The sequence below is a fragment of the Asterias rubens genome, chromosome 8 (assembly GCF_902459465.1).
Source record: "Asterias rubens chromosome 8, eAstRub1.3, whole genome shotgun sequence".
Classification (NCBI taxonomy): Eukaryota; Metazoa; Echinodermata; class Asteroidea; order Forcipulatida; family Asteriidae; genus Asterias; species Asterias rubens.
Window position 1 is genome coordinate 14,289,346 of NC_047069.1, and position 20,811 is coordinate 14,310,156.

Here is a 20,811-nt window from a genome sequence, read left to right on the forward strand (position 1 = left end):
TCACGGTTTTCCTTTTACCTCGTCGACTAACAGTCAGCCATTTATGGGAGTCAAATTTTTGACACCCATAAATGGCCGACCGTGTTAGTTCGCACAGTAAAAGGAAAACTACGCAATTTCAGGGCAAACTTGTGTGGGTCATTGTATTCTACTTTTAAAACATCTTTCCAACCATGCATTTTATAAAAAACGGTTACAAACGCTTTTAATAGACCAACTCGTCCGATCCAAGGCAACGTGTTCCTTTAATGCATCGTAGGAAGAAGAAGAAAAAAACATCTTGAGTATTATTTGGTTTACTTCCTGCCCGATTGGCCAGCATAAAATTATTATGACAGAGCAAGGAGGCCAAAAAGGAGGGGGGACAAACAAAATTTCTTGTCCGAGATGCAAGACCAGGGTGGGGCCAAGGCTCAATTTCATAGAGCTGCTTTCGCAACATATATTGCTTAACAATTTTCTGTTAAGCATATAAACAAGCATGGTAACAAAGTAGTCACCAGTCTATAAGACTTTTGAGTGTCTCCTTAACTAGGATAGGTGACTCCAGGCGGGGTTCCAGACAATCATCATACCAGCCTGTGCCCAATTATCACACAGCAATATGTAGTACAAAAGTGATACCACAAAAACTCTTTTAAGTACTTTCGAAAAATTCATAAAAGTGATCTTTCAAACTATTGTGAAAGTGAGTCAAATCCAGGTATGTCTCATTCAAAAAAATGAATAGATTTTCACTTTCGGTTTTTAGTGTTGGTTTAAAATTACAATGGTTTTCATTAAAATAAATCTCAAATTCTTCAAATGTTTTTAAACATAAATAAGGCCCTTTTCAAAACCAGGGCTTTGGCCTCACATTTGGCTCAGGCTAGCTTGGCCCCGCGGTTGTTTTGACAATTGCGCGTGCGTTGCGTACGCGCTCAGGGCTTAAGCAGACGAGAGAATGGAGCCTGAAGCCGAAGCCGTGGATTCGAAAAAGGGCAATAGACACATAGTTTAGATTGAAAGTGATGAGTAATTAGCAAGCATGCATATAAATAACAATATATACATAAAACAAAGAGGCAATCATCAATGAACCAATGGGTAGAATAACCCTGCAAAGTGGAAAAACAACTTCCATATCGGCAACTTGGAAAACAGCCTGTTCTGGGCGATCTGATACCTCTGGACGAACGGCGTCAATAACTGGTTGCTTAGGGTAAACCTCTTGGGGGGCCAGCGTGGGTTGAAGTAATGGATACTGTGGATGTTGGCCCAGCGCGCAAACACCGCTTTCTCCGTAATGAAGAGATGCCCGCTGGTCAGGCGTACCTCGCTTGAGTGGTAGTACTTACACTCGGACTTGAAGTTGGGGTCGTAGTAGTGATACGGCACGTTTTCATTCGGATGTTCCCTGCAAAGGGAAAACAAACCAAAAATGTAATTTTCATAACTCTTTTTCATATTCTCCTTCTTTTAAAGCATGAACAACCAATGTCCGAAGACACTATGACCCAACGTAATATATAAAATAACAAACATGTGTAAATTTAAGCTCAATTGTTCATTGGAGCTATAAAGAAGCACCGGACACCACCCCTATACATGTTCAGTTTTAGAAGCTTGTGTTTTAGACAAAATATAAGGTTCTTTTTAAATCATGTTTCAAAACTATAGCATTTCACTCAGGCAAACATATTTTCAGGGACGGTTTCCAGCATGCCATCTTAATCTGTAATCTGGAAAATCTGTAATCTTGTGTATTTCTATTAAATCTTGGCCAATATGGTAAACACTAAGGTAAACACCCTTTAATAGCAGGCGAGGTTGAGAGTCATTGCTGAAAGAAAAGGTTGACAATTGAACACAGATGGTGGCTTCTCCAGTTTACCACTATCATTGAAGGGTTTTAGGCAGTGGCTCTACTCTCTAAAAGCATGTGTGTGCAGGCCTCAAAACCACCCACAGCACCACTGTGGTGACCTTTGTAAAGTTCCAATAATTTTCCTCATAGAGTGCCGCTTACCAGATGGAACTTTGCCGTGCCCCTTCAAAACCAAAGTTCAATACCTGTGTATGTGCCTCAAAGACCACTGTTGTTGCATAGTGAGGTATAGGGTTAGTTGTTGCATGGAGGAAGAAACATGATAATAGTAGGAGGGTTGTATTGAGTGACAAATAGGGACTTACCTGCAGTAGGACCTAGTCCTCGTAGACCATCCCATAATTATTAACCTACTGGCAAAAGTCAATGGCTCGAAATGCCACTGTTTTCGCATGGTAAAGCATGGGGTTAGTTGTTTTTAGAGAATGAGAAACATGATAATAGTAGGAGGGTTGTATTGAGTGAAAATAGCGACTTACTTGCAGTAGTCCTCGTAGACCATCCCATAAATATTAATCTGCTGGCAAGAGTCAATGGCTAAGAGAATGGTGTACCACCCTGTTGATAACCATGTCTTAGCTTCAGACCTATAAAGAACAAGTCAAACATTAAATGTTAAAATCTTAATGTAAATTACTGCTTAGCAAATGTCTTTGCTCATGTTGCAAACAAAATTAGTGGAGCACCAGTTGAAACAACAACTTTCGGCTGGTAACCAGTTTTTGTTGAGCAAAGCTTCTTTTCTGCTGAGCGAGTTTTTATGCGAACAGTCATTATGAAATTTGGCACTGGTGAAAACGGATTTGGTCCCGATTTTTGCAGATTTCTGCGCTTAAACCAATGACCATACGCCTTATTGTGCAAGTCTTGTGGGTCAGCAGAAATGTGTTAGTATTACTATCATTGCAGGCCTGAAATTACACTGAAGCCGTGGTCTTCACCTCAGAGCCCCCTTCAAATTTCCCAAAGCTTTTGCAAACTAAATATGGCTTCACTGTCAAAGATGAAATTCCAGGCCTGCCTGTGAGCATAATGCTCTTTCCTCAAATTAGTGGAACCAACCCGAAAAACCCCTTGCATTGACCGCCATCTTTGATGACACACAATGGAAACCTGATCAGGCTATGCATGGTGGAAAAATACTAAGTAAGGTTTGCGGTGACACCATGTACATATCTCTTTTGTGAGTAGAGGTGGCTCTGAGAAGAGCCGGTTTGTTCAGCTCGACGTCTCAGTCAGTGTGCTCTGATCGTCGTCTTCTGGATAACGCTAGAATGGAAATACAAACTCTCAGCCAATGATCTCAGTAAGGGGACTGTCAGTTAGGGTGTGTGACGTCATACGCAAAGGGTCTACACCTTTGTGTTGTCAAGACTTACCTTGTTAACCCTGTTTCATGATGGAATAACCTCTCGGCATACTTCATCTTCTGTGGAGTGAACATGTTGAAGGAGACATTGCTAAACTTCTTAGCAAGCTCAACGGCCAGAGCGTACTCTGGGGGAGGGTCCTTATCAATTTCGGTCAGATACGACCAATGAATAAAAATGGAGTCCGCTTTGGTGGAAGTATTCACCAGGAACTCCGATTGGGCGTCTAGATGATCGTCAAATATCTTCCTAAGGTTGACGTGGCCGATGACGCGGGCCGTGGTGCGCTGACCAACATCTCTTTCATAACCTTTGGTTGGGGCATTGTTCATACGAAAGACACAGTCGTTGTTGTCTATTTGAGGCCCGGCTCCGGTGCCAAGAAGTTGGCCTGAACTTGAAACTATTGCACACTGATTGCATTGGAATTTGATACTCTGTAACGACAAAAACAAAACCAGGAAAAATTTTTAAAAATGTCACATACCTTCAGTGCCCCCAGTTTAAGAAATACAAGGGGAGATATAAACTGCACTCCTTAAACTAATGAGGAGGGCCATTTGCACTGCTCAGAACCAGACTCAACACATAAATCTTAAAAAAATGAAATTAAAACACAATTTTATAAAGTCTGACTGTTTATGTTTTTTAATATAAGGACACACCAAGTACATGGACCTCAATGATTCATATGTACAATGTACGTACCGATTGCAGAATTGGATTTGACAAAAAATCACTTTTATAACATGACCAGAGTAAATAGATATCACTTCAGTAGTTCATTTTCTGCTGGGAATACAATTCTTTTTCGCTTAAAGTTTTAAGAAGTGCAATTGTATCTGCACTCTTGAAAAGATGTTGGTCTGAAACATGGACAACAGCCAGTTGAAATATATATTGCTTAAGAGGCTCTATGAAACTAGACCCGCACCTATCCGGTCTGACCACTGTGGGGGTCAAAATGTACATAAAGGAATTGACTCCCGAGGTGGTGGAAATGGTAGATGTGCATTGTGCCGAGGTGCTTTAGTTTTGTGTTATGCGAGGGGTCAATAGGCAGATAGACTGTGTAAGTCTTGCCCGTAATCAAACAATGAGTCGCATTAAGCGAGAGTATCATTTCCTTCATGCATTAAAGCAATGCATGTGGGACCAAAGTGGACCCAAAAAAGGTAAAGAAAACACAAGACTTGCACATTCTATAAAAAATCAGCAAACACAATTTCGTTAAAATGAGCTCACCTTGTTACCTAGAAGCGACTGATAGTCCTCTACAGACAAATCCGGTCCTTTCTTGTGAAATAAATCCTTAGTAATTTCATCTCTCCAATTGAGAGGCTTGCCCGTGGTAGAATTACCACCAGGGGATAATGTCCGACTTCTGATTGTATCGTTCTTTTCCTTTCCGGGACCTCGGAGCGGTTTCTGCGTGGGTCCATTCTTTGGTTTCACTTTAACCTGCGTGCTACTGCCGTCATAGAAGATTGTCATACATATCAGGCATGTCAGGCAGTAGAGCAATGCGAAAACTAGTATCCTGTACGATGTCTGGAAGGTAGTAAGAAAATATAGGAATGAAAATGGTTAAAGGTTTTATTTACGATTGGAGATTCACAAGACTGCAGGACTTTAGGATTTTATTTTACAAGACAAGGAATCGATTTCACTAAGAGTTAGGATGAGTAAGTCGTCCTAACTCGAGAGAAGACTAGTCTTTTACTCTTTGTGAAATCCACCCAAGAATCAAAATGAGAAGAGACTAGAATCAAAATGTTGTTATTATCCAAACTGTTTTTATTTTAAAGCCACGAGAGAAGATTTCTCTCTTCTGTTGTATCAGGTGATATTCTGTAGGATTGACTGATATTTGTGAGACTCAAACTCAACATTTAAAAATCATTCTTTTCAGACAAAGATGTTGAAATGAAGAAAAAAACAAGACCTTCGGACTTGTCCTGTCTTGAGTTTACTGGCCCTGGGCCAAACACTGAAACCACTGGTCGTAGGCCTGTGGTCCAGTGTAAAAGTTGAGCCCTGGTGAGGACCATTGTTTAATTTTAGTCGGAAAGCTTACTCATTATGATGCTCATTTCTAAAAAATAAAATATTTCCCTTGTGAAATTATGAAGCTCATACCAGATAGTTTATTACTGTAAAATATTTCTCCCTCTGAAATGAAGTCATATTTGAGGAAACTGTACCCAATGAAGTGATAGTAATTAAGTGTCTTGTTTAAGGACACAGGTGTCATGATCAGGGACTCGAACCCACATTCTGGTGATTAGAAACGCCAGAGTGCGAGACTTGCACGTTTGACTGCTCAGCCACAACATGCAATTATAAAGGCATGATGCATACTTCATAATACTAATCAGCTAATGCAGAAGTTTGGCGCTAAACCTAAGCAGCCACAAATGCATGAGAGCACAAAAAGTTGCTAAGCACAATAACAAATTGCTAAGCAGAAACAGACTACCAGCCAACAACCCGTACAGTTTACTGTGGCCCACACATATTTGGTTAAACGTAAAAGACATCAGTTTTTAAGACATTAAGTTTGAATCTGAGAAGTACTGTCAGTTAAGTTTCTCAAATTGAGTGTTCCTGTTAACTGCGTGGACATATAAAGGCTACGCTCCAGGTTTTCGGCTGTGCCTAAAAAACGCAACCACCTCTTGAAATGAATTTAAAACAATTGAACGGTTCCAAAACCGAGGGTAAACCTTGCCTCGAAAACCTCATACATGTAGCCATTTATCGTGACTGTGAATTTGCAGTTGCGCAACAAATCGTCATTGGAGGCAAGTCCAACACCTCAAGGACGAGGAATGCCTTTCAGCACATTTTTGTTAACGTCCAGAAAAAGGGTCCCTTAATGGGAGAAAGCTCGATCATCCCACGCACATTATGCGAAAACAACCCTGTAAAAACGAATTTGGATTTCAGTTTATTTGTCCCTCACTGTCTGATTGTGTGTACATTAAACATTCCTGCGGCTCTCAGCAAAAATAAACTAGAATGGACGCTAAGATTGTTTTTTAATTTCCGTGTGTTGTGGTTCAACTGTAACGAACGGTTATTGGAAGAGTGCATTCGTACAGATCCTTTGGCGTTCAATATAAACACACCATTTCACCAACCTATGGCCATTTTAAATTTTGTCTTGTTTTGTTTACTTTTGGTGTATCCATATTATGGTGCTTTGGTTGTATGTTTATCTGTCCATAGGTTAGGACAAAAAGAGCAAATCACACTTTATTCAGCACCCAAATGCTGTCACTAATTTTGTGATAACTGGTAATTATTACATTACTCAATCACTGTGTAGAATGTACTTCGTCATTCTAGTATCATTAGTAATGCGTAATTTCTACAGGACTATGCCAAACTATTGTGCAGAATGAAAGCATTGTCAAAGTAATTGAAAGCTATTCAGTAAATCGCTCCTTGTCCCTAGGCATTGCCTTGGGGTTTGTTAAAATGTTCTTGTTCAAGTTGTTATGTACGGAATATTTCCTTCATAAAGGTGTTGTTTATCAAGGGAAAAAATGCCTTGCCCTCACCAGGCATTGTCAGACAAGAGTGCAAGAGTGGCTTTTAACTCATTGAAAAACACCCCCCAAAAAAAAATAAAAATACTATGCAGTTAGTTTCCCTTCAGCCGATTTCAGGAAATGCTAGGATTTAATCCTATCTCGAGTTAGGACGAGTTGGAGTAACTAGTCCCAACATGAAGGATTGATCGTAAGGTTTACATGTGGCAGTGCAAGGCTGGAACTACATGTACTCCTAATATAAAATTCTAAGTTAGGAACAGTTTGGTGAGGTCGACGGCCAGCTCCTATCCCAAAAATTGAATGCGAGGCAAATTTTTGTGACTTCAACAATCAAATTCACAAGCCAGTTTCCAATGGTGCAAGAAAATGTCTTTCACTTTTGCAATGATGTGTGAAGTACAGACCAGGGTCCAATATCATAGAGCTGCTTTAGCTTTTAAAGGTAGGGTCACAGATTGGTGAATGCTCAAAAAATGAATAACTATATTGTATAAAAATTTACTTGCTGAGAAGCACTGCAGTTGTCGTTAGTATACAAATAATGAATGTTTATAAGTGCAATGGTGCGAACAGTTGAAAAATGGAATATTCTTTTCACAGAGGGGAAGCTGAGTTTAATGGAACATTCCATCTTTCAACAAATGGAAATAATCTCCCTATTGCACCAATGAAAAACAGTCATTGTTTGTTTTATATAACATCCAATGCATGGTCATTCATATGTTGGTGGAAAGAAGCATTAAGCCCTGGTCCCACTGCAGCGATAACGAGAACGATAACAAGAACGCATTCTATTGGTTGAATGAGCGTGTGCGTATTCTGCGTGGAGCAATTCATCCAATAAAACGCGTGATCGTTATCGTTCTCGTTATCGCTGCAGTGGGACCGGGCCTTTACACTCTACATGTATACTATAGGCTTTTCATCACCCAGCTGATTTGTTTTTCTTTTTTTATGAACGCGTACCCTAGAACTTAAAACTTGCATGTGATGCACGTGCATGAGAAATCCTTTAGCACAAGTCTTGAAAACCAATGTACACAAAAGATCACCAACTAATTTTCACCGCATCGAAGCAGCTTTAGGGAGAAACTATCCATTAAATAACGCAGAAGCCCAAGGCCTGATCCAGAGAGTACCTTTTTTTTTTTACACACTCTCGGTCTCTGCTCTCAGAAATGTCACACTGCCTGTTTACTAGACGAAAAAGAGGATTTGCTAAAAAGAAATGCGAGAGCGTTCCCCCTCTCCCTTCATCCCCTAGGGCTCCCCAAATTCCCAAATCCGCATTTGCTTCTTGAATTTGACCGATGTTTATCTGAAAAACAATACTCTCCGAGGCAAATCTCACAGTAGGAATCCACTTCTCAGGCAAAACTGCTGCAAAGTTATATTCCTCATTGTCTGGCAAGGGATTTGAAGCCATCTGTTGACTACAGTCAAAATTGTTTCTGACGGTACAGGTACATTCACTGTTATTCAGTGTCCGTCTTCATTCAAAGGTGTTTCTTCTTTAGATGTATCAGGTTAAAGTTGCAAGGCCTCAAAGAATTGGGATTTTTGAAACGCAATTTTATTCCCTTATGAATTTTTATTTGTGCAATGAATTTCTTTTTCAAAGCATTATTTTCTGCTCAGACAACTTTCTGCAAAATTTTCTAAACAGTTGTTTCAGAGACCCCAACTGCACTCATTTACATGTATTCCCTTAAAAACTTTTTATTTGTGCAACTCATTTTGTTTTCAAAGCACAATTTTCTGCTCAGACAGCTTCATGCGATTAGAGGTGATATCTTTTAAGCGTCTTACCAAACACCTGTTCTTATGGAACGTTTTGTTGGCCATAATGTGGGGACCATCTCTGGATGCGTGGACAGTGGTGTCAATCACAAGCTGTCTAGTCTCGCTTTCCGTCGAATCATCGTGTCATCTCGTCTCAGGGTATGAAGCGCTCGTAGTCATCTGAAAATAATTTACAGAAATAATTTTTTATATTTTTTCTTATAAATTTTGTAACACTTTTTTTATTGAAATTTTTTGATATGATTTTGTGTCATCTTATCTAGGGGCTCGTAGCCACCTGAAATTAATTTACAGAAATTATTTCATATTATTATTACTATTCTATTTTTATTTTGTTTACTGAATTTCTTTCATATATAAAGGGAAAAAACTACATGTATTTTTGATTTGCTTTTTGAACATGTAGGCTTTTTAGGTGCTGCAGACAAATTTGTTTGCATTATTCTAATGACAGAGTATATAAACAACCTTTTAGTATTCTTTATTTACATACAATATTTCATATGAGTTAATTTTTCTACTTTTTCTATTTTTTAATTATAACAATTATAACAAAATAACAATTATTGTTGATTGGCTCTGTTGGTGCTGCATTAGAAATTACTGCAAAGTACACGATGCAGTCTTTCTGGCTAATGCAGGAAGACAATGCAAAACGAATGGCTTGCTTTAGGGAATTTTATTCAACACAAATGAGGAAGTCCTGCCTGTATAAATCCCTGTGGGGAACAGAAAATTCCTGTTGTAATGAACAAAACAAAAAAGACGAACTTCCGGTACTCTCTTGTGGCCAGAAACACACAGAAACATAAAAAATAAAAATAAAAACTTTAACAAAAACAAGAGCTGTTTCGCTGCGCTTCGCTACGAAACATCTAATAATATACAAATCAACATCTCTTTTTAGTCTTCCCACAAGTGGAATTGGGAGAAATATATTGCACTTCTGCATCCCAACTGTGAAATGAAGATGCCATTTCCCTACATTTCATGGCGTCTCGAGGTTTATCCTCCTCCTTCAGCAGTCTTGCCATCCAGAGGAAAATATGACATTTAAATAGAAACTGTTTTATTTCATTTTTTAGATTTTTGATATAAAATCAGTTCCGATCTCACATGATATGCTAATACTTTCTGAGGTTTGAATAAACAAAAGCCTGTCGAAATAATTTTCAAGCAAAATCCATTTTTTTTAACCTTTCATTATTTGGAAAGGTTGGAACTTATTTTTTGATGACTACTCTCATTAATAATGTCCTGTGTATTCACTTGGGACTTAAACACAAAGCCATACAATCAGGCTTTTTTTTTAAGGAAACCTTTCCACCACGACCTTCCTAGAATGAATTCATACAATGATTATAAATGTAAAATGTATTAAATTCCCTTTCAGTCTCAGTCTCAGTTTGGTTTAATTAGATTGAAAGAAAATAACGAGGCATCATTGATTCAGTTTCTCTTCGACAAACACCAGGTACATTATTTTCTAAAACCCTTTTCGTAGAAACTGGCGAGACCTGCAATGGAAAACAGAACTGTCTCGCGCTTCTTCATGAAAACAACTTTCATTACTCATGAAGAAGCACGCTAACTTGCGTAGAACAATTTTAATTCTGAATAATTTACTAACAACGTGTCTCATCTTGTAAAAAGAGCAAGATGAACATGGGCCTTGTTCTTCTTCTTAAATCACTATACATGTACATGTAAACTGCGTGCTCATGGCCTTAACTCAACAAAATCCTAATTGTACTAGCCCAAGTTTTTGTAATTAAGATCCCTCTACATGTGCTGTTTGTTTTTCATATATTTTTTTTTTTTCCCTTTCCCCGAGCAATGTGCATCATCTCATCGATGCACTACACGTGATTGGGAAACCCTTTCACCATGTATCCTCCCCAAGGTATAATAATCCAGTGCCCATTGCGTTCACATGTAGCTCATTATGACGTCGTACACTGACAGTCACCCAGGTATGAGTCAAAAAATGACGGGCACTCACTCCTCACTGTCTCATTTCCAACCATTATCATAGCTGGGTAAAAAATTAGTCTTGGTTCAAGACATTTCTCGTTTTTCTTTCACGCACAGCGCGGCCAACTCAACAACAGCTCCCGCATCGACCGCCCATGTACACTCACCGATGCAGGCACTTGTTGGTGTGCTGGTCGCGCTGTGCCTGAAAGGAAAACGAGAAACGTCTTGCACCAAGACTAGGTAAAATTATCCATTGGAACAGAGTCTTCGCATAAACTAATGTCCTCCCCAACGAACCTACGGCAAAAGCAGTTGAAAGCCATTTGACACTAGTTGTTTAGGTTTTACCCTAAACACCGATGTGCGAAAACACTGTCAAAATGTACTCAGTATGTTCCCCCAGTCCTGTGAAAAAATCACAGACGAAGTACACCTGTATATTACTCAGGCGGGATTCAAACCCAACCCTTAATTTAAGAGCAGTGTCTTGCTACCAACTAGACCACTGAGATTGCCCGGTCGCTACAGGCAGTTAGCAGCGTGTACCGAAACGATATACATTTGATACATGTACACTCATTGGTAATTATTCGAAATAATTATTGGCATAAAAACTTACTTGGTACATTGTGAGAATCGGCTCCCTCTGAAGTAACATATTTTTTGAGCAAGAGGTAGTTTGATTTCTCACTCAAATATTATAACAATTTCAGGCCTGAAGCCTTTCATAAGGCATCTGAAAGCACACTGCAACTTTTAAATTTTCAGATTCACTTTCCTTTGTTCTTGATGTATCAACAACTTGTGAATGGATGCACAACGTAAATATCTCTGAAACACCAGCTGTCCTGCGTATTAGACAATGTAGCATCACAGTTGATTACTAACAATGCACATACAATGCATTGAAGACCTTCAATTGAAATGATAGCTGTATGCACTATTGTTGGATGAGATCGAATAGGTTGGATTTTGACGCTTTGTGCAGTTCACGAGTTGGTGACATAAAGAATCCAATTCAGTTTTGATTTGTTTTATTTTAAAGAAAACCATATGTTTCTTGTAAATGGTTGGCCTACTGTACACACAATGTACATAAATAAAGCCCTTTATATTGGCCTCTCAAAGCGCTTATTATTTTGTCCAATCAATAAATGTAATTAGGTTCTTTAAGAAGTCTGCATTCCGCACAGGACCTATGGCTTTACGTCTCATTAAACATGTACGTACAACTGTAGTCTGTAGTATCCCAATGCTTTTACACAAAACTTTCATGTTATTTCTATTGAAACTTTTACTGACAAATATTTGATTACAAAAATGAACAATATTAGTGAAGTCTGAGTGTTTTGTATTAATTTTACAAAAATTAATAGTCTCTAAAAAAAAATATAAAAATTTTTATTTTATTGAACGTGATTTTAGAACTTACATGTACATTTCACTATACCCCTTATCCATTACCATTCCAATTACCCTGTAAAGAACTTTAAATAGAGCGATCAATCAACTTGATATTGCAATTTAACAGAAACTCCTCATTGAATATCATTATGGCACACAATGTGTTTTTTCCCTAAGGAATTATCTTTTTTTTTCAAATTAAAGAATCAGTCACTTAGGTTTAACCACAATCGCATGACACATAATATATGTTCATACATGTACATGTACCGGGCACTACACAACATAAATTTACATTGTACATCGTACAACAAAGTTGTTACTAGTGTGGCATGGTAAATGCCTTAAGAAGTCAGACTAATTGACGGCAATTTAATTTCCAGTCTACTGACGCATACTTTCCACACAATTAACAACCGTAGAAATGTAATTTTCAGGATGTACTGACAAACAATACGTCAATATCCACTGAGCATGCTCATGATTAAGAACTTGAGTTATTGCAATATTTTTATTTATTTTCAAACCATACAGTTGATACAGAACGTCACGTGTGTGAAATGTAGAGGAACATTATTGCTGCAAATTAAAGCCATTTGACACTTTCGATAAACAGTATTGTCCAAGGCCCACACTTCGTGTACCACAACTTATATATAAAATAACAAACCTGCGAAAATTTAGGCTCAATCGGTCATCGGAGTCAGGAGAAAATAACGGGAAAACCCACCCTTGTTTCCGCACGTTTCGCCGTGTCATGACATGTGTTTAAAATAAATCCGTAATTCTCGCTATCGAGAATTGATATTGTTTTAATGTTTTCTCAAAAAGTAAAGCATTTCATGGAATAATGTTTCAAGATAAGTCTTTCACCATTACCTTCTGTAAACCCTGCAAATTATTTGTAAATCTGTGAACTTTTTTTTTTTTTCTGTACCGAAAGTGTATAATGGCTTTAAAGAAATTCAATATTTTTAAAGTGGATATGTTTTTTTTTGTTTTTTTTAATTTCATTTTCATTTCAGCATTAAAGGGATGCTGCAGTGAATTAAAATAAAACAGTTAATTTTGCTGTCATTTATTTCTGTTATATGTATTGAACATCAATAAAATGTGTTTTGTTTATACCCGACATATCTGACTTGCGTAATGAGCCTTTTGTGGATTGTTACTGCCCCTACCATCGAAGTCACGTCGGGAATTCAAACATATCGTCGGCAAAAAGAGTCTGGTCCCTAACTACATTCAGGTTTAAAAAGTCATGTGTAATCGTTTAAATAAATAAATAAAAAAAACTGTGCAGCCACCCTTTAAAGTTCACACAGTTGGGTTCCCTGTTAGCCTGAACAGCATTGAAGTTTTGTGTAAACAAGTAGGCCTAACTGTTTCAGTTTCTGAACCCATCAGGGCCCAATTTCATGGGTCTGATTACCAAGCACAGAACTGACGCTTACGGAAGCAGAGAATTCAGTGCTTACACCAAGCATATTTCACGCGTTAGCGCGCGTTAGCGGGGAGTTACATGTATTTATAAATCAAATATTGAATGCATGTGATTATATCAGATATGCAGGCCTGGAATACAGTACACGCAGGCCATGGTCTCCATTGCCCCTGGTCTTGGCCTTGGTGCCCCTTCAATAGTTTCCCATTGACGTTCAGATTCTCCAATGGAAGTGCCCTTTGCAAAATGAAAATGGCCTTGCCCTTTCAGAGATGAAATTCCAGGCCTCAATCTGGGTCCTCAACAGAATGCTATAGGAGGGTCCTAAGAAGGATTGAGGCTATGTTTAGGCAAAAGGGGCCAGGGGATTTCACAAAAGCACTATGATCCATCTTTACCATTTATAATTAGACATCACACTTTGCCTAGCAAATAAGATTGATTCACAGTTACGATAAATTTGAGCTCCTTGTGAAATCGACCACTCGTCTGTTAAGGATGTGATAATTCCCCATGACATAAAAACTGTGTGTGGGGTGTGTTTGACTGACATGACCTTGACACTAAAGTCTCACTCCATCCTACATGCACTCACTGTACCTATTACAAACATATGATATAATGTACAGAGCTCCTTAATTTAATAATCCTAGGCCTGATGCTTGTCATAGCATGGGGGATTCCTCTTTGATCTGATGCTTGTCATAGCATAGGGGATTCCTCTTTGATCACTAGCGCTCCCTGAGTCTAGAACTAGTGCAGAATATGACCTCATTTAGGTTCAACTCTTAACAGTCTATTGTCCAGCTCATTTGTACCATCGTGTGTACTTTGTACTTTTAACAGGAACATTTATAGATATTTGCCACTTTGATTTAAATAAGGGAATCAATGTGTGGTGAAGAGGTTTTCAACTAGTGGTTTAATCCCAGCGAGGCCTGGTTCTTGATAATTTTACCGCGACGAAGTCGAGGTAAATTATCAAGAACCAGGCCTCAACGGGTTTAAACCATTAGTTGAAAACCGATTCAACACACTTTGATTCCCACTCATAAATACCTTTTCGGTCAAAAACATCAACACTTTTTGATCAAAAAGTAAAATAAATGCAAACATTTTTTATTGTCAGGGGGAAGTGGACAGGGAATGTTTATAAACCGTATTGTTTGGGAATGGGTGGCCCAAACATTTTGGCCGGGATTGTAGACCCAAACAGCTCCCTCACTGTGATTAAAGATGACCTATCATTCTGAGAGTGTTGCATTGCGCAAACACGTGTGTACATTTCCATTGTTTGAACTTAGCAATGGCTGCCAAGTGCCAATGCAAGGGTCCCATAGGATTTGATAGACTTTTCAGGCTATAAAATAACAGTTTTTTCAGGGGGGGGCATTTTTTCAGAGGGGAAACAAATTGGAAACTGGATTAAAGTAGGAAGAATGTCATGCCTCGGCTCGATTTCACAAAGAGCTAAGATCAATCTCAAGATGTGTATCAATCCTAACTGCTAAGAAGCAGAGTGTGATGACACAATAAAAATCACTATGGTATACATAATGTACTGACATTACTCATCTTTAAAAGATGAATCTTAGTGCTTTGTGAATTTGAGCCAAGGGTCCAATTTCATAAAGCCTGTAATCACAAGAGAAGTTTGCCTAGCAATAATACATCTATCATCTATAGGTTACCAGCCAGAAAACCATACAGTTACCAATGCTGCAGCTGGTATGGTACCTCGGTCATTTCTTGTAATAGCCAAGAATAAGAAAATGTGCCTTGGTACATAGTGTGCACATTAAACATTAATAGCAGAAAAGGAAATACACTAATTTTTTTTTTTTTTCTGAGGGCCGGGGCTAGTATATTCTCTGAGAATTTCCTTCCTGTCAGTGTCATGCCATGTCACTGATAGAGGAATGTAACTGCAGAGCAAACCAGCTATCATTTAACACTTAAAGGGTAGGTATTCGTTTTGTACTCAGTCACTCTTAAAGTTAATGGTAATTAAAACATTTTTTGTTTAGAACCTACCGATAATATAAAGCATTTTGAGAAACATTTATTTTTGAAGAATTGCGATGTAAAAAGATACAATTTGCCATGCCCCTAAATTTGAATCTGAGAAGCATTACTGACAGTGAGTAAAATGCTTTGTTCCCATTCTATTATATTGTTTTCCCTTCTCATATTGAATATGGTCTTCTAAACACGAAGATGGCCTGATAAATCTTTTTAGCTTCTACAGTGTAACCAAGCCATGTGGGTATTGTTGATTTTCGCCGAAAGATTTCAGCAATGCTAGCTTGTTTCCGGAGAATGTTCTTCCTCATGCCCCCCCCCCAAGAGAAAAAAAAATGCCACTGAAAGAGGAATGTCACTTCAGGGACAGACAATCAAATGTTAAAGGCAAAGCACACCTTTGGTTTTTGGAACTGTTTGGTTGTTTTTATTAAGGGAATCAATGTAGATTAAATACAACAATTAACAAACGTGTGAAAATTACATAACACAAGGTGGTAGCGTTTTTTCCGTATCGCCAAAAATCTGGAGCGTCATGTCCATGTTGTTGAATCCCTCTATACTGTAACAGCCACATTCCTTTGAAGGGAGTTGTTTTTCAAAATTGTTATACATTGTACATCAGGGCCTATTCACAGCAAGCTGCAGTGCTTCTTGAGTAAAGTATTTACGGGACATTAATTTTTTGTGGACTTACATTTAAAGGTACCCTCCCAAGTTTGCTCATTGTACGTGATGTAAGAGTAAACACCCTTAAATTGATGCTGTGCACAGTAAATATACCTCCCCCATGAAGTGTGAGAAAAACAACAAGTTGAAATTTCAGTCTTTGTCTCACTGGTACATTTGCACTCCAAGGATTTTACAGGCAACCCACTTAAACGCATCAATGAAAAAGCATTTTATAAAGAGTGTAGGCTAAAATATGTAGACTACATGTAACTGTGCGTTTCATATTATAAACCGTACTTGTGAAATGGAATGGTCCTGATTTTATTAATACTGCTACACAAATGTAACATGTACCAGTCGCTCACTTGCATCAAATATTTGTATTAATATTTGATTTAAGATTAAACAGGGTACCCTTTCCTATACTTTATGTACTGTGCTGTATGTAGACCCCTTTATACTGATTTTTTTAGTAAACTTGCTGTACAACTATGTTCAACTGTACAACATGCTCCATAAAACTCTTTTAGGAGACGTGTTGGCTCTCTGAGAAAAACCAGTGTGGTCTCGCTGCGTTCGGAACATGTACTCTTCTCCTAAAGACCAACAGAGTATAGCCTACTGTTTGGAATAATCATCAAGACCAAAGCAGCTCTTCTCAGAACCAAAGTTTGTTGCGGTACTTCTCCCAGAGTTTAAAACACAGCTGTAGTCTGCAAGTTTTAACTAAGATTCACAAGAAATGACATCACGTCCACATTTCATAAAGCTGAAAAGCAGAAAACACTGTTCGTAGATATCTTTGCTTAGCAAAAAATAAGTGCGACTCCAGCTAACCCCACCAATGTAAACTTTATGGAATTTTGGCTGTAGATCAGTTTAAATTAACCAAGGTTTTTTTGTGCTTAGCAAGTTTTTATACTTACAGGCTTTATGCTGGGCCCATTTTCATGGTTCTGCTTACCCAGCAAGTTCTACGAATGCAATCACCATTCTTCGTTATTAGGGCAAATAGGGCAAGTACCAAATTTCTGCGCTAGTTGTGTGAAGAATGCCAAGTAAAGTGGACTACCCACACGTGCACAAGCAGAAATTCCTTGCAACCCTGTGAAATACTCAAGACAGAAGCGCAAATTTACCTGTTTCTGTACACAGCGATTATCTAATTATGATAAGCGAAACTATGAAATTGGGCCCAGGTGAACAGGGTCAATAGTTTGTATTGACTCAATACAAAAACTTGTTTGCTCAGTATTTGTATTGATTGATTGCACTGCTGACTGTATTGGGGTATTTGCATGTAACCTTCATAAACTGACAATCTTTAAAAAATAATCTAATTGATATGAATCATAGCAAGTTCACCATGAACTCGGACATTCACCTTGACTCCCCCAAAAAACATTTCTTTAAAAGCAGTGGACACTATTGGTAATTACTCAAAATAATTATCAGCATAAAACCTTACTTGGTAACGTGTAATAGGGAGAGGTTGATAGTACAAAACACTGTGAGAAACGGCTCCCTCTGAAGTGATGTAGTTTTCGAGAAAGAAGTAATTTTCCACGAAGTTGATTTCGAGACCTCAGATTTAGAATGTGAAGCCACGAAATCAAGCATCTGAAAGCACACAACTTCATGTGACAAGGGTATTTTTGTCTTTCATTATTATCTCCCAACTTCGACGACCAATTGTGCTCAAATTTTCACAGGTTTGTTATTAGATGCATGTTGAGATACACCAAGTGAGAAGACTAATCTTTGTCAATTACCAATAGTGTCCAGTGTCTTTAAAGCATTTTTCCATAATGAAATACTTCGACTGAACATGTTTTGTGCACACTAAATGCTAAGTAGAATGTATCAATTGATTGTTTTTTTTTATAGTACCAACCAGGGAACCATTTCGTCCAGTATTTTTGCATCCAGCAAAACATTAGCCTTGTTGTAGTTGTGCACTGAATGCTAATTACCGAGTAGCAACTGACATTATGTTGTGTAGCTTTTTGTTTTTCTATACAAGGGTTCGCTGCTCTAATATTACAACTTGCCATGGTAATTAATTACTACGTACGCCTATCACTAGCCAGTAGCCACATGTACTGCAACTGCAACATTTGAGCACCAAGGCAAAAGGTCACGAGCGATCAGCCCATAATAACAATTGGCTTCTTCTTAGCCATTAGGCTTATCAGCCACCTGTTGTAGGGTGCTAAATGTAAGTGATAATTAATAGTAATATTAATTTAAGCAGTTCTATAGCGGTTTCACACTATGGCCAACCCAATGCGCTCATTATTTTTGTATACAAGGTATGCAGAGCTATGTAAATATTTTAGTTTTTAAAAAGGTTTGAAATTGTGAAGAAAACTATTTTTTTCATCATTTATCAATATCACGCTCACGGAACAAAATATATCCATCTACATGTACATCTACGCTGGTTCTTGGCAAAGTCTACTTCTGGATGTAAAAGCTTAGGACTTTAGGTGAAGACTAGGTGTGGGTGAAGGGGGGGGGGGAGTTACTGCTTACCTATTAATTAGTTGCTTAGTATTAAAATAAGTGCAAAGTAAAAAAAAAAACACTAGTTGGAACACTACAGTCCGGCTGCACTTTGTTCTGTTCATCTCCCTCGTGTTTTTTATCAAACTAAGTAATGTTTGTAATATAAATAATTTGCCATAATTTGAAATGGAAACAAGAGTTCGATTTGAACATTTTCTGTATCAAACCCATGATCCCAACTCAACTGCCGCTTTTTCACTGTCATTCAATTGTTCTTTGACTGTACCGAGTACTGCTGACTGGACTGCTGTTGTTACACAAAACAACAACACAAAAATCAATATCTCGCTCAATTCAATTGACTCATTAATTAGTTATAATGGTAAGAACTAAGAATAAGATACATTTTTCTTGAGTGAAAAAAAGTGGTAGTCGATTACGGGACCTTGACCAATATTTGTTTGTCCTAACGTGGGTGTGGGTGGAGAGGACTACCCACTGATGAAAGATCACGGAAGAATGCAATTTGGTCACGGAGAGAGTTCATGGTATGCAGTCGGTCCATCCATAGAGTAAGGACATGGTCCATCCGATCTTCAAATTTTAAAATAAATCATACAACTTTTTTGGAATTCCGATTTACAAGCCATTTCCAACTCGATTTAAACCGATGTAGAATTACTCGATACAAAATTCATTCGTATTCAAATTAGTTCATATATGAAGTTTAAAATAATGTACTTACGATGATAAAACTTTGATGGAAAACGCTCCTTTCGGTGTCACAAAATGTACTCACTACTATTCCTATGCGATGCGGAACTGCGGTTGTCGTTATGATTTGCACACAAAACACATGCTACCTATACCCCCCGTACATGTCAACTTCCTTTATTTGCATCCAGTGTACAAAATGCAGTGCACAGTTATGAGTCAATTTCGCTGGTAACCACAAAAAAGGTATAACAACGCCAGTGGAGCTAATCGGATACCGTTGTATTTAGTCACGTGATCGGTAAGCTGCTGAATGGGGTGGGGAAATCGGCTCTATATTTTTTCTCTAGTATGATATTGGCCACATTTCATGCAACGCTGGTTAGCATTCACTGTGATAGGATTGGAATGTTTGTAGAGGCAGGGCAATCTGAGGACGTGAGGTCGTTTTCGCCGGCCGGCAAAACTTGCGCGCACACTCGGTGACTCGGGGTAGTTATATGCCTTCTGTGAATAGCTCAATTTGCCTACGTGTGGTCCTACCTGTGTGAGCATACAAACATCCGTATTGCCACAATTATTTTTTAACCAGAGGGATGACAATGCAACTGACAGAGATAGATATGTCATGTTATTATTCACATCCATACTAATAGTAGGGCCTAAACTTTGAAATTGAAAACCACACCCTAAAGCATGGAGTTAGGATTAACTTGCGAGTTCAATAATTGAACTTCAAAAATTGCTGTTTTTTTTCCCATGAAAGGCTGAGGCCATGCATTTTATAAGATCGAGTTAATCTTCACCAATGACCTTTTTTCGTTTTGAATAGCAATATCCTCTCTTTCGGCCTCGGTTTTGAAAGTAAATAATATTATATGAAAATTCAGCGATGCTTGGCGACTTTTACTATACGGTCCCGATCGCGGCTCAAGTTTTTGAGCGGGATTAGAATCAACGACCTCTGGATTAACCTATACGTTAATCCAGAGGTCGTTGGTTCAAATCCCGCTCTAGTCATGTTTGTCTGTGCTATCTAGGATATCCGGTATGAACTGGGTCTTGGTTTTAGAGGAAAATTTGTTTCAAAAACAAGTGCCTTTGAAATGAGATTGATAGGCCTTTTCAAAATAGGGTGTTATTGAAAGAATTTTTCTTTTTGTGGGTCACGTTTGTAGAGCGTGGACTCAGGAAATCGGGCAGTGGAAGATTTGAACTTCAGCTTTGCGACACCGTATTATGTCTCGTTACAGAGTTAAATTTTAATTGGCCTAAACTGCAGTAGGCCCCTCCGTCCTTTGTTTTTGTAAGGTCGAAATTAATAAATAAAAAAGTAATGAAAAGTTGAATCACAACAATAGTATGAGAAAAACTTGAGATTTATAGGCCTCTTAGATGCTTTCGTTTACATATTATTTTGGTAATTAACACAGGACGATAAAACCATGACCAATTATCCAAAATAATTGG

At 38.2% G+C, this 20,811-nt stretch overlaps 1 protein-coding gene across 1 annotated transcript; it reads right to left on the bottom strand.

The window, feature by feature from the left end:
- Nucleotides 1–906: 906 nt before the first annotated feature.
- On the bottom strand, nt 907–19,495 carry LOC117293231 (alpha-N-acetyl-neuraminyl-2,3-beta-galactosyl-1,3-N-acetyl-galactosaminide alpha-2,6-sialyltransferase-like). The gene is made up of 6 exons (XM_033775453.1): nt 19,373–19,495; nt 8,607–8,759; nt 4,483–4,788; nt 3,247–3,674; nt 2,347–2,454; nt 907–1,396 (listed from the first exon to the last, which is right to left on the bottom strand). Exons 2-6 carry the CDS (start codon nt 8,640–8,642, stop codon nt 1,072–1,074), a joined length of 1,203 nt encoding a protein of 400 aa, XP_033631344.1. The 5' UTR covers nt 8,643–8,759; nt 19,373–19,495; the 3' UTR covers nt 907–1,071.
- Nucleotides 19,496–20,811: the final 1,316 nt, after the last annotated feature.

Bases quoted from the DNA above. Each gene is read 5' to 3' on its own strand.
- LOC117293231 (XM_033775453.1), bottom strand. From the start codon at position 8,642: ATGGCCAACAAAACGTTCCATAAGAACAGGTGTTTG. The intron at 2,455-3,246 runs GTAAGTCTTGAC...TGTTCTTTATAG, and splicing joins CATGAAACAGGGTTAACAAG to GTCTGAAGCTAAGACATGGT. The intron at 1,397-2,346 runs GTAAGTCGCTAT...TTCCCTTTGCAG, and splicing joins GTCTACGAGGACTACTGCAA to GGAACATCCGAATGAAAACG.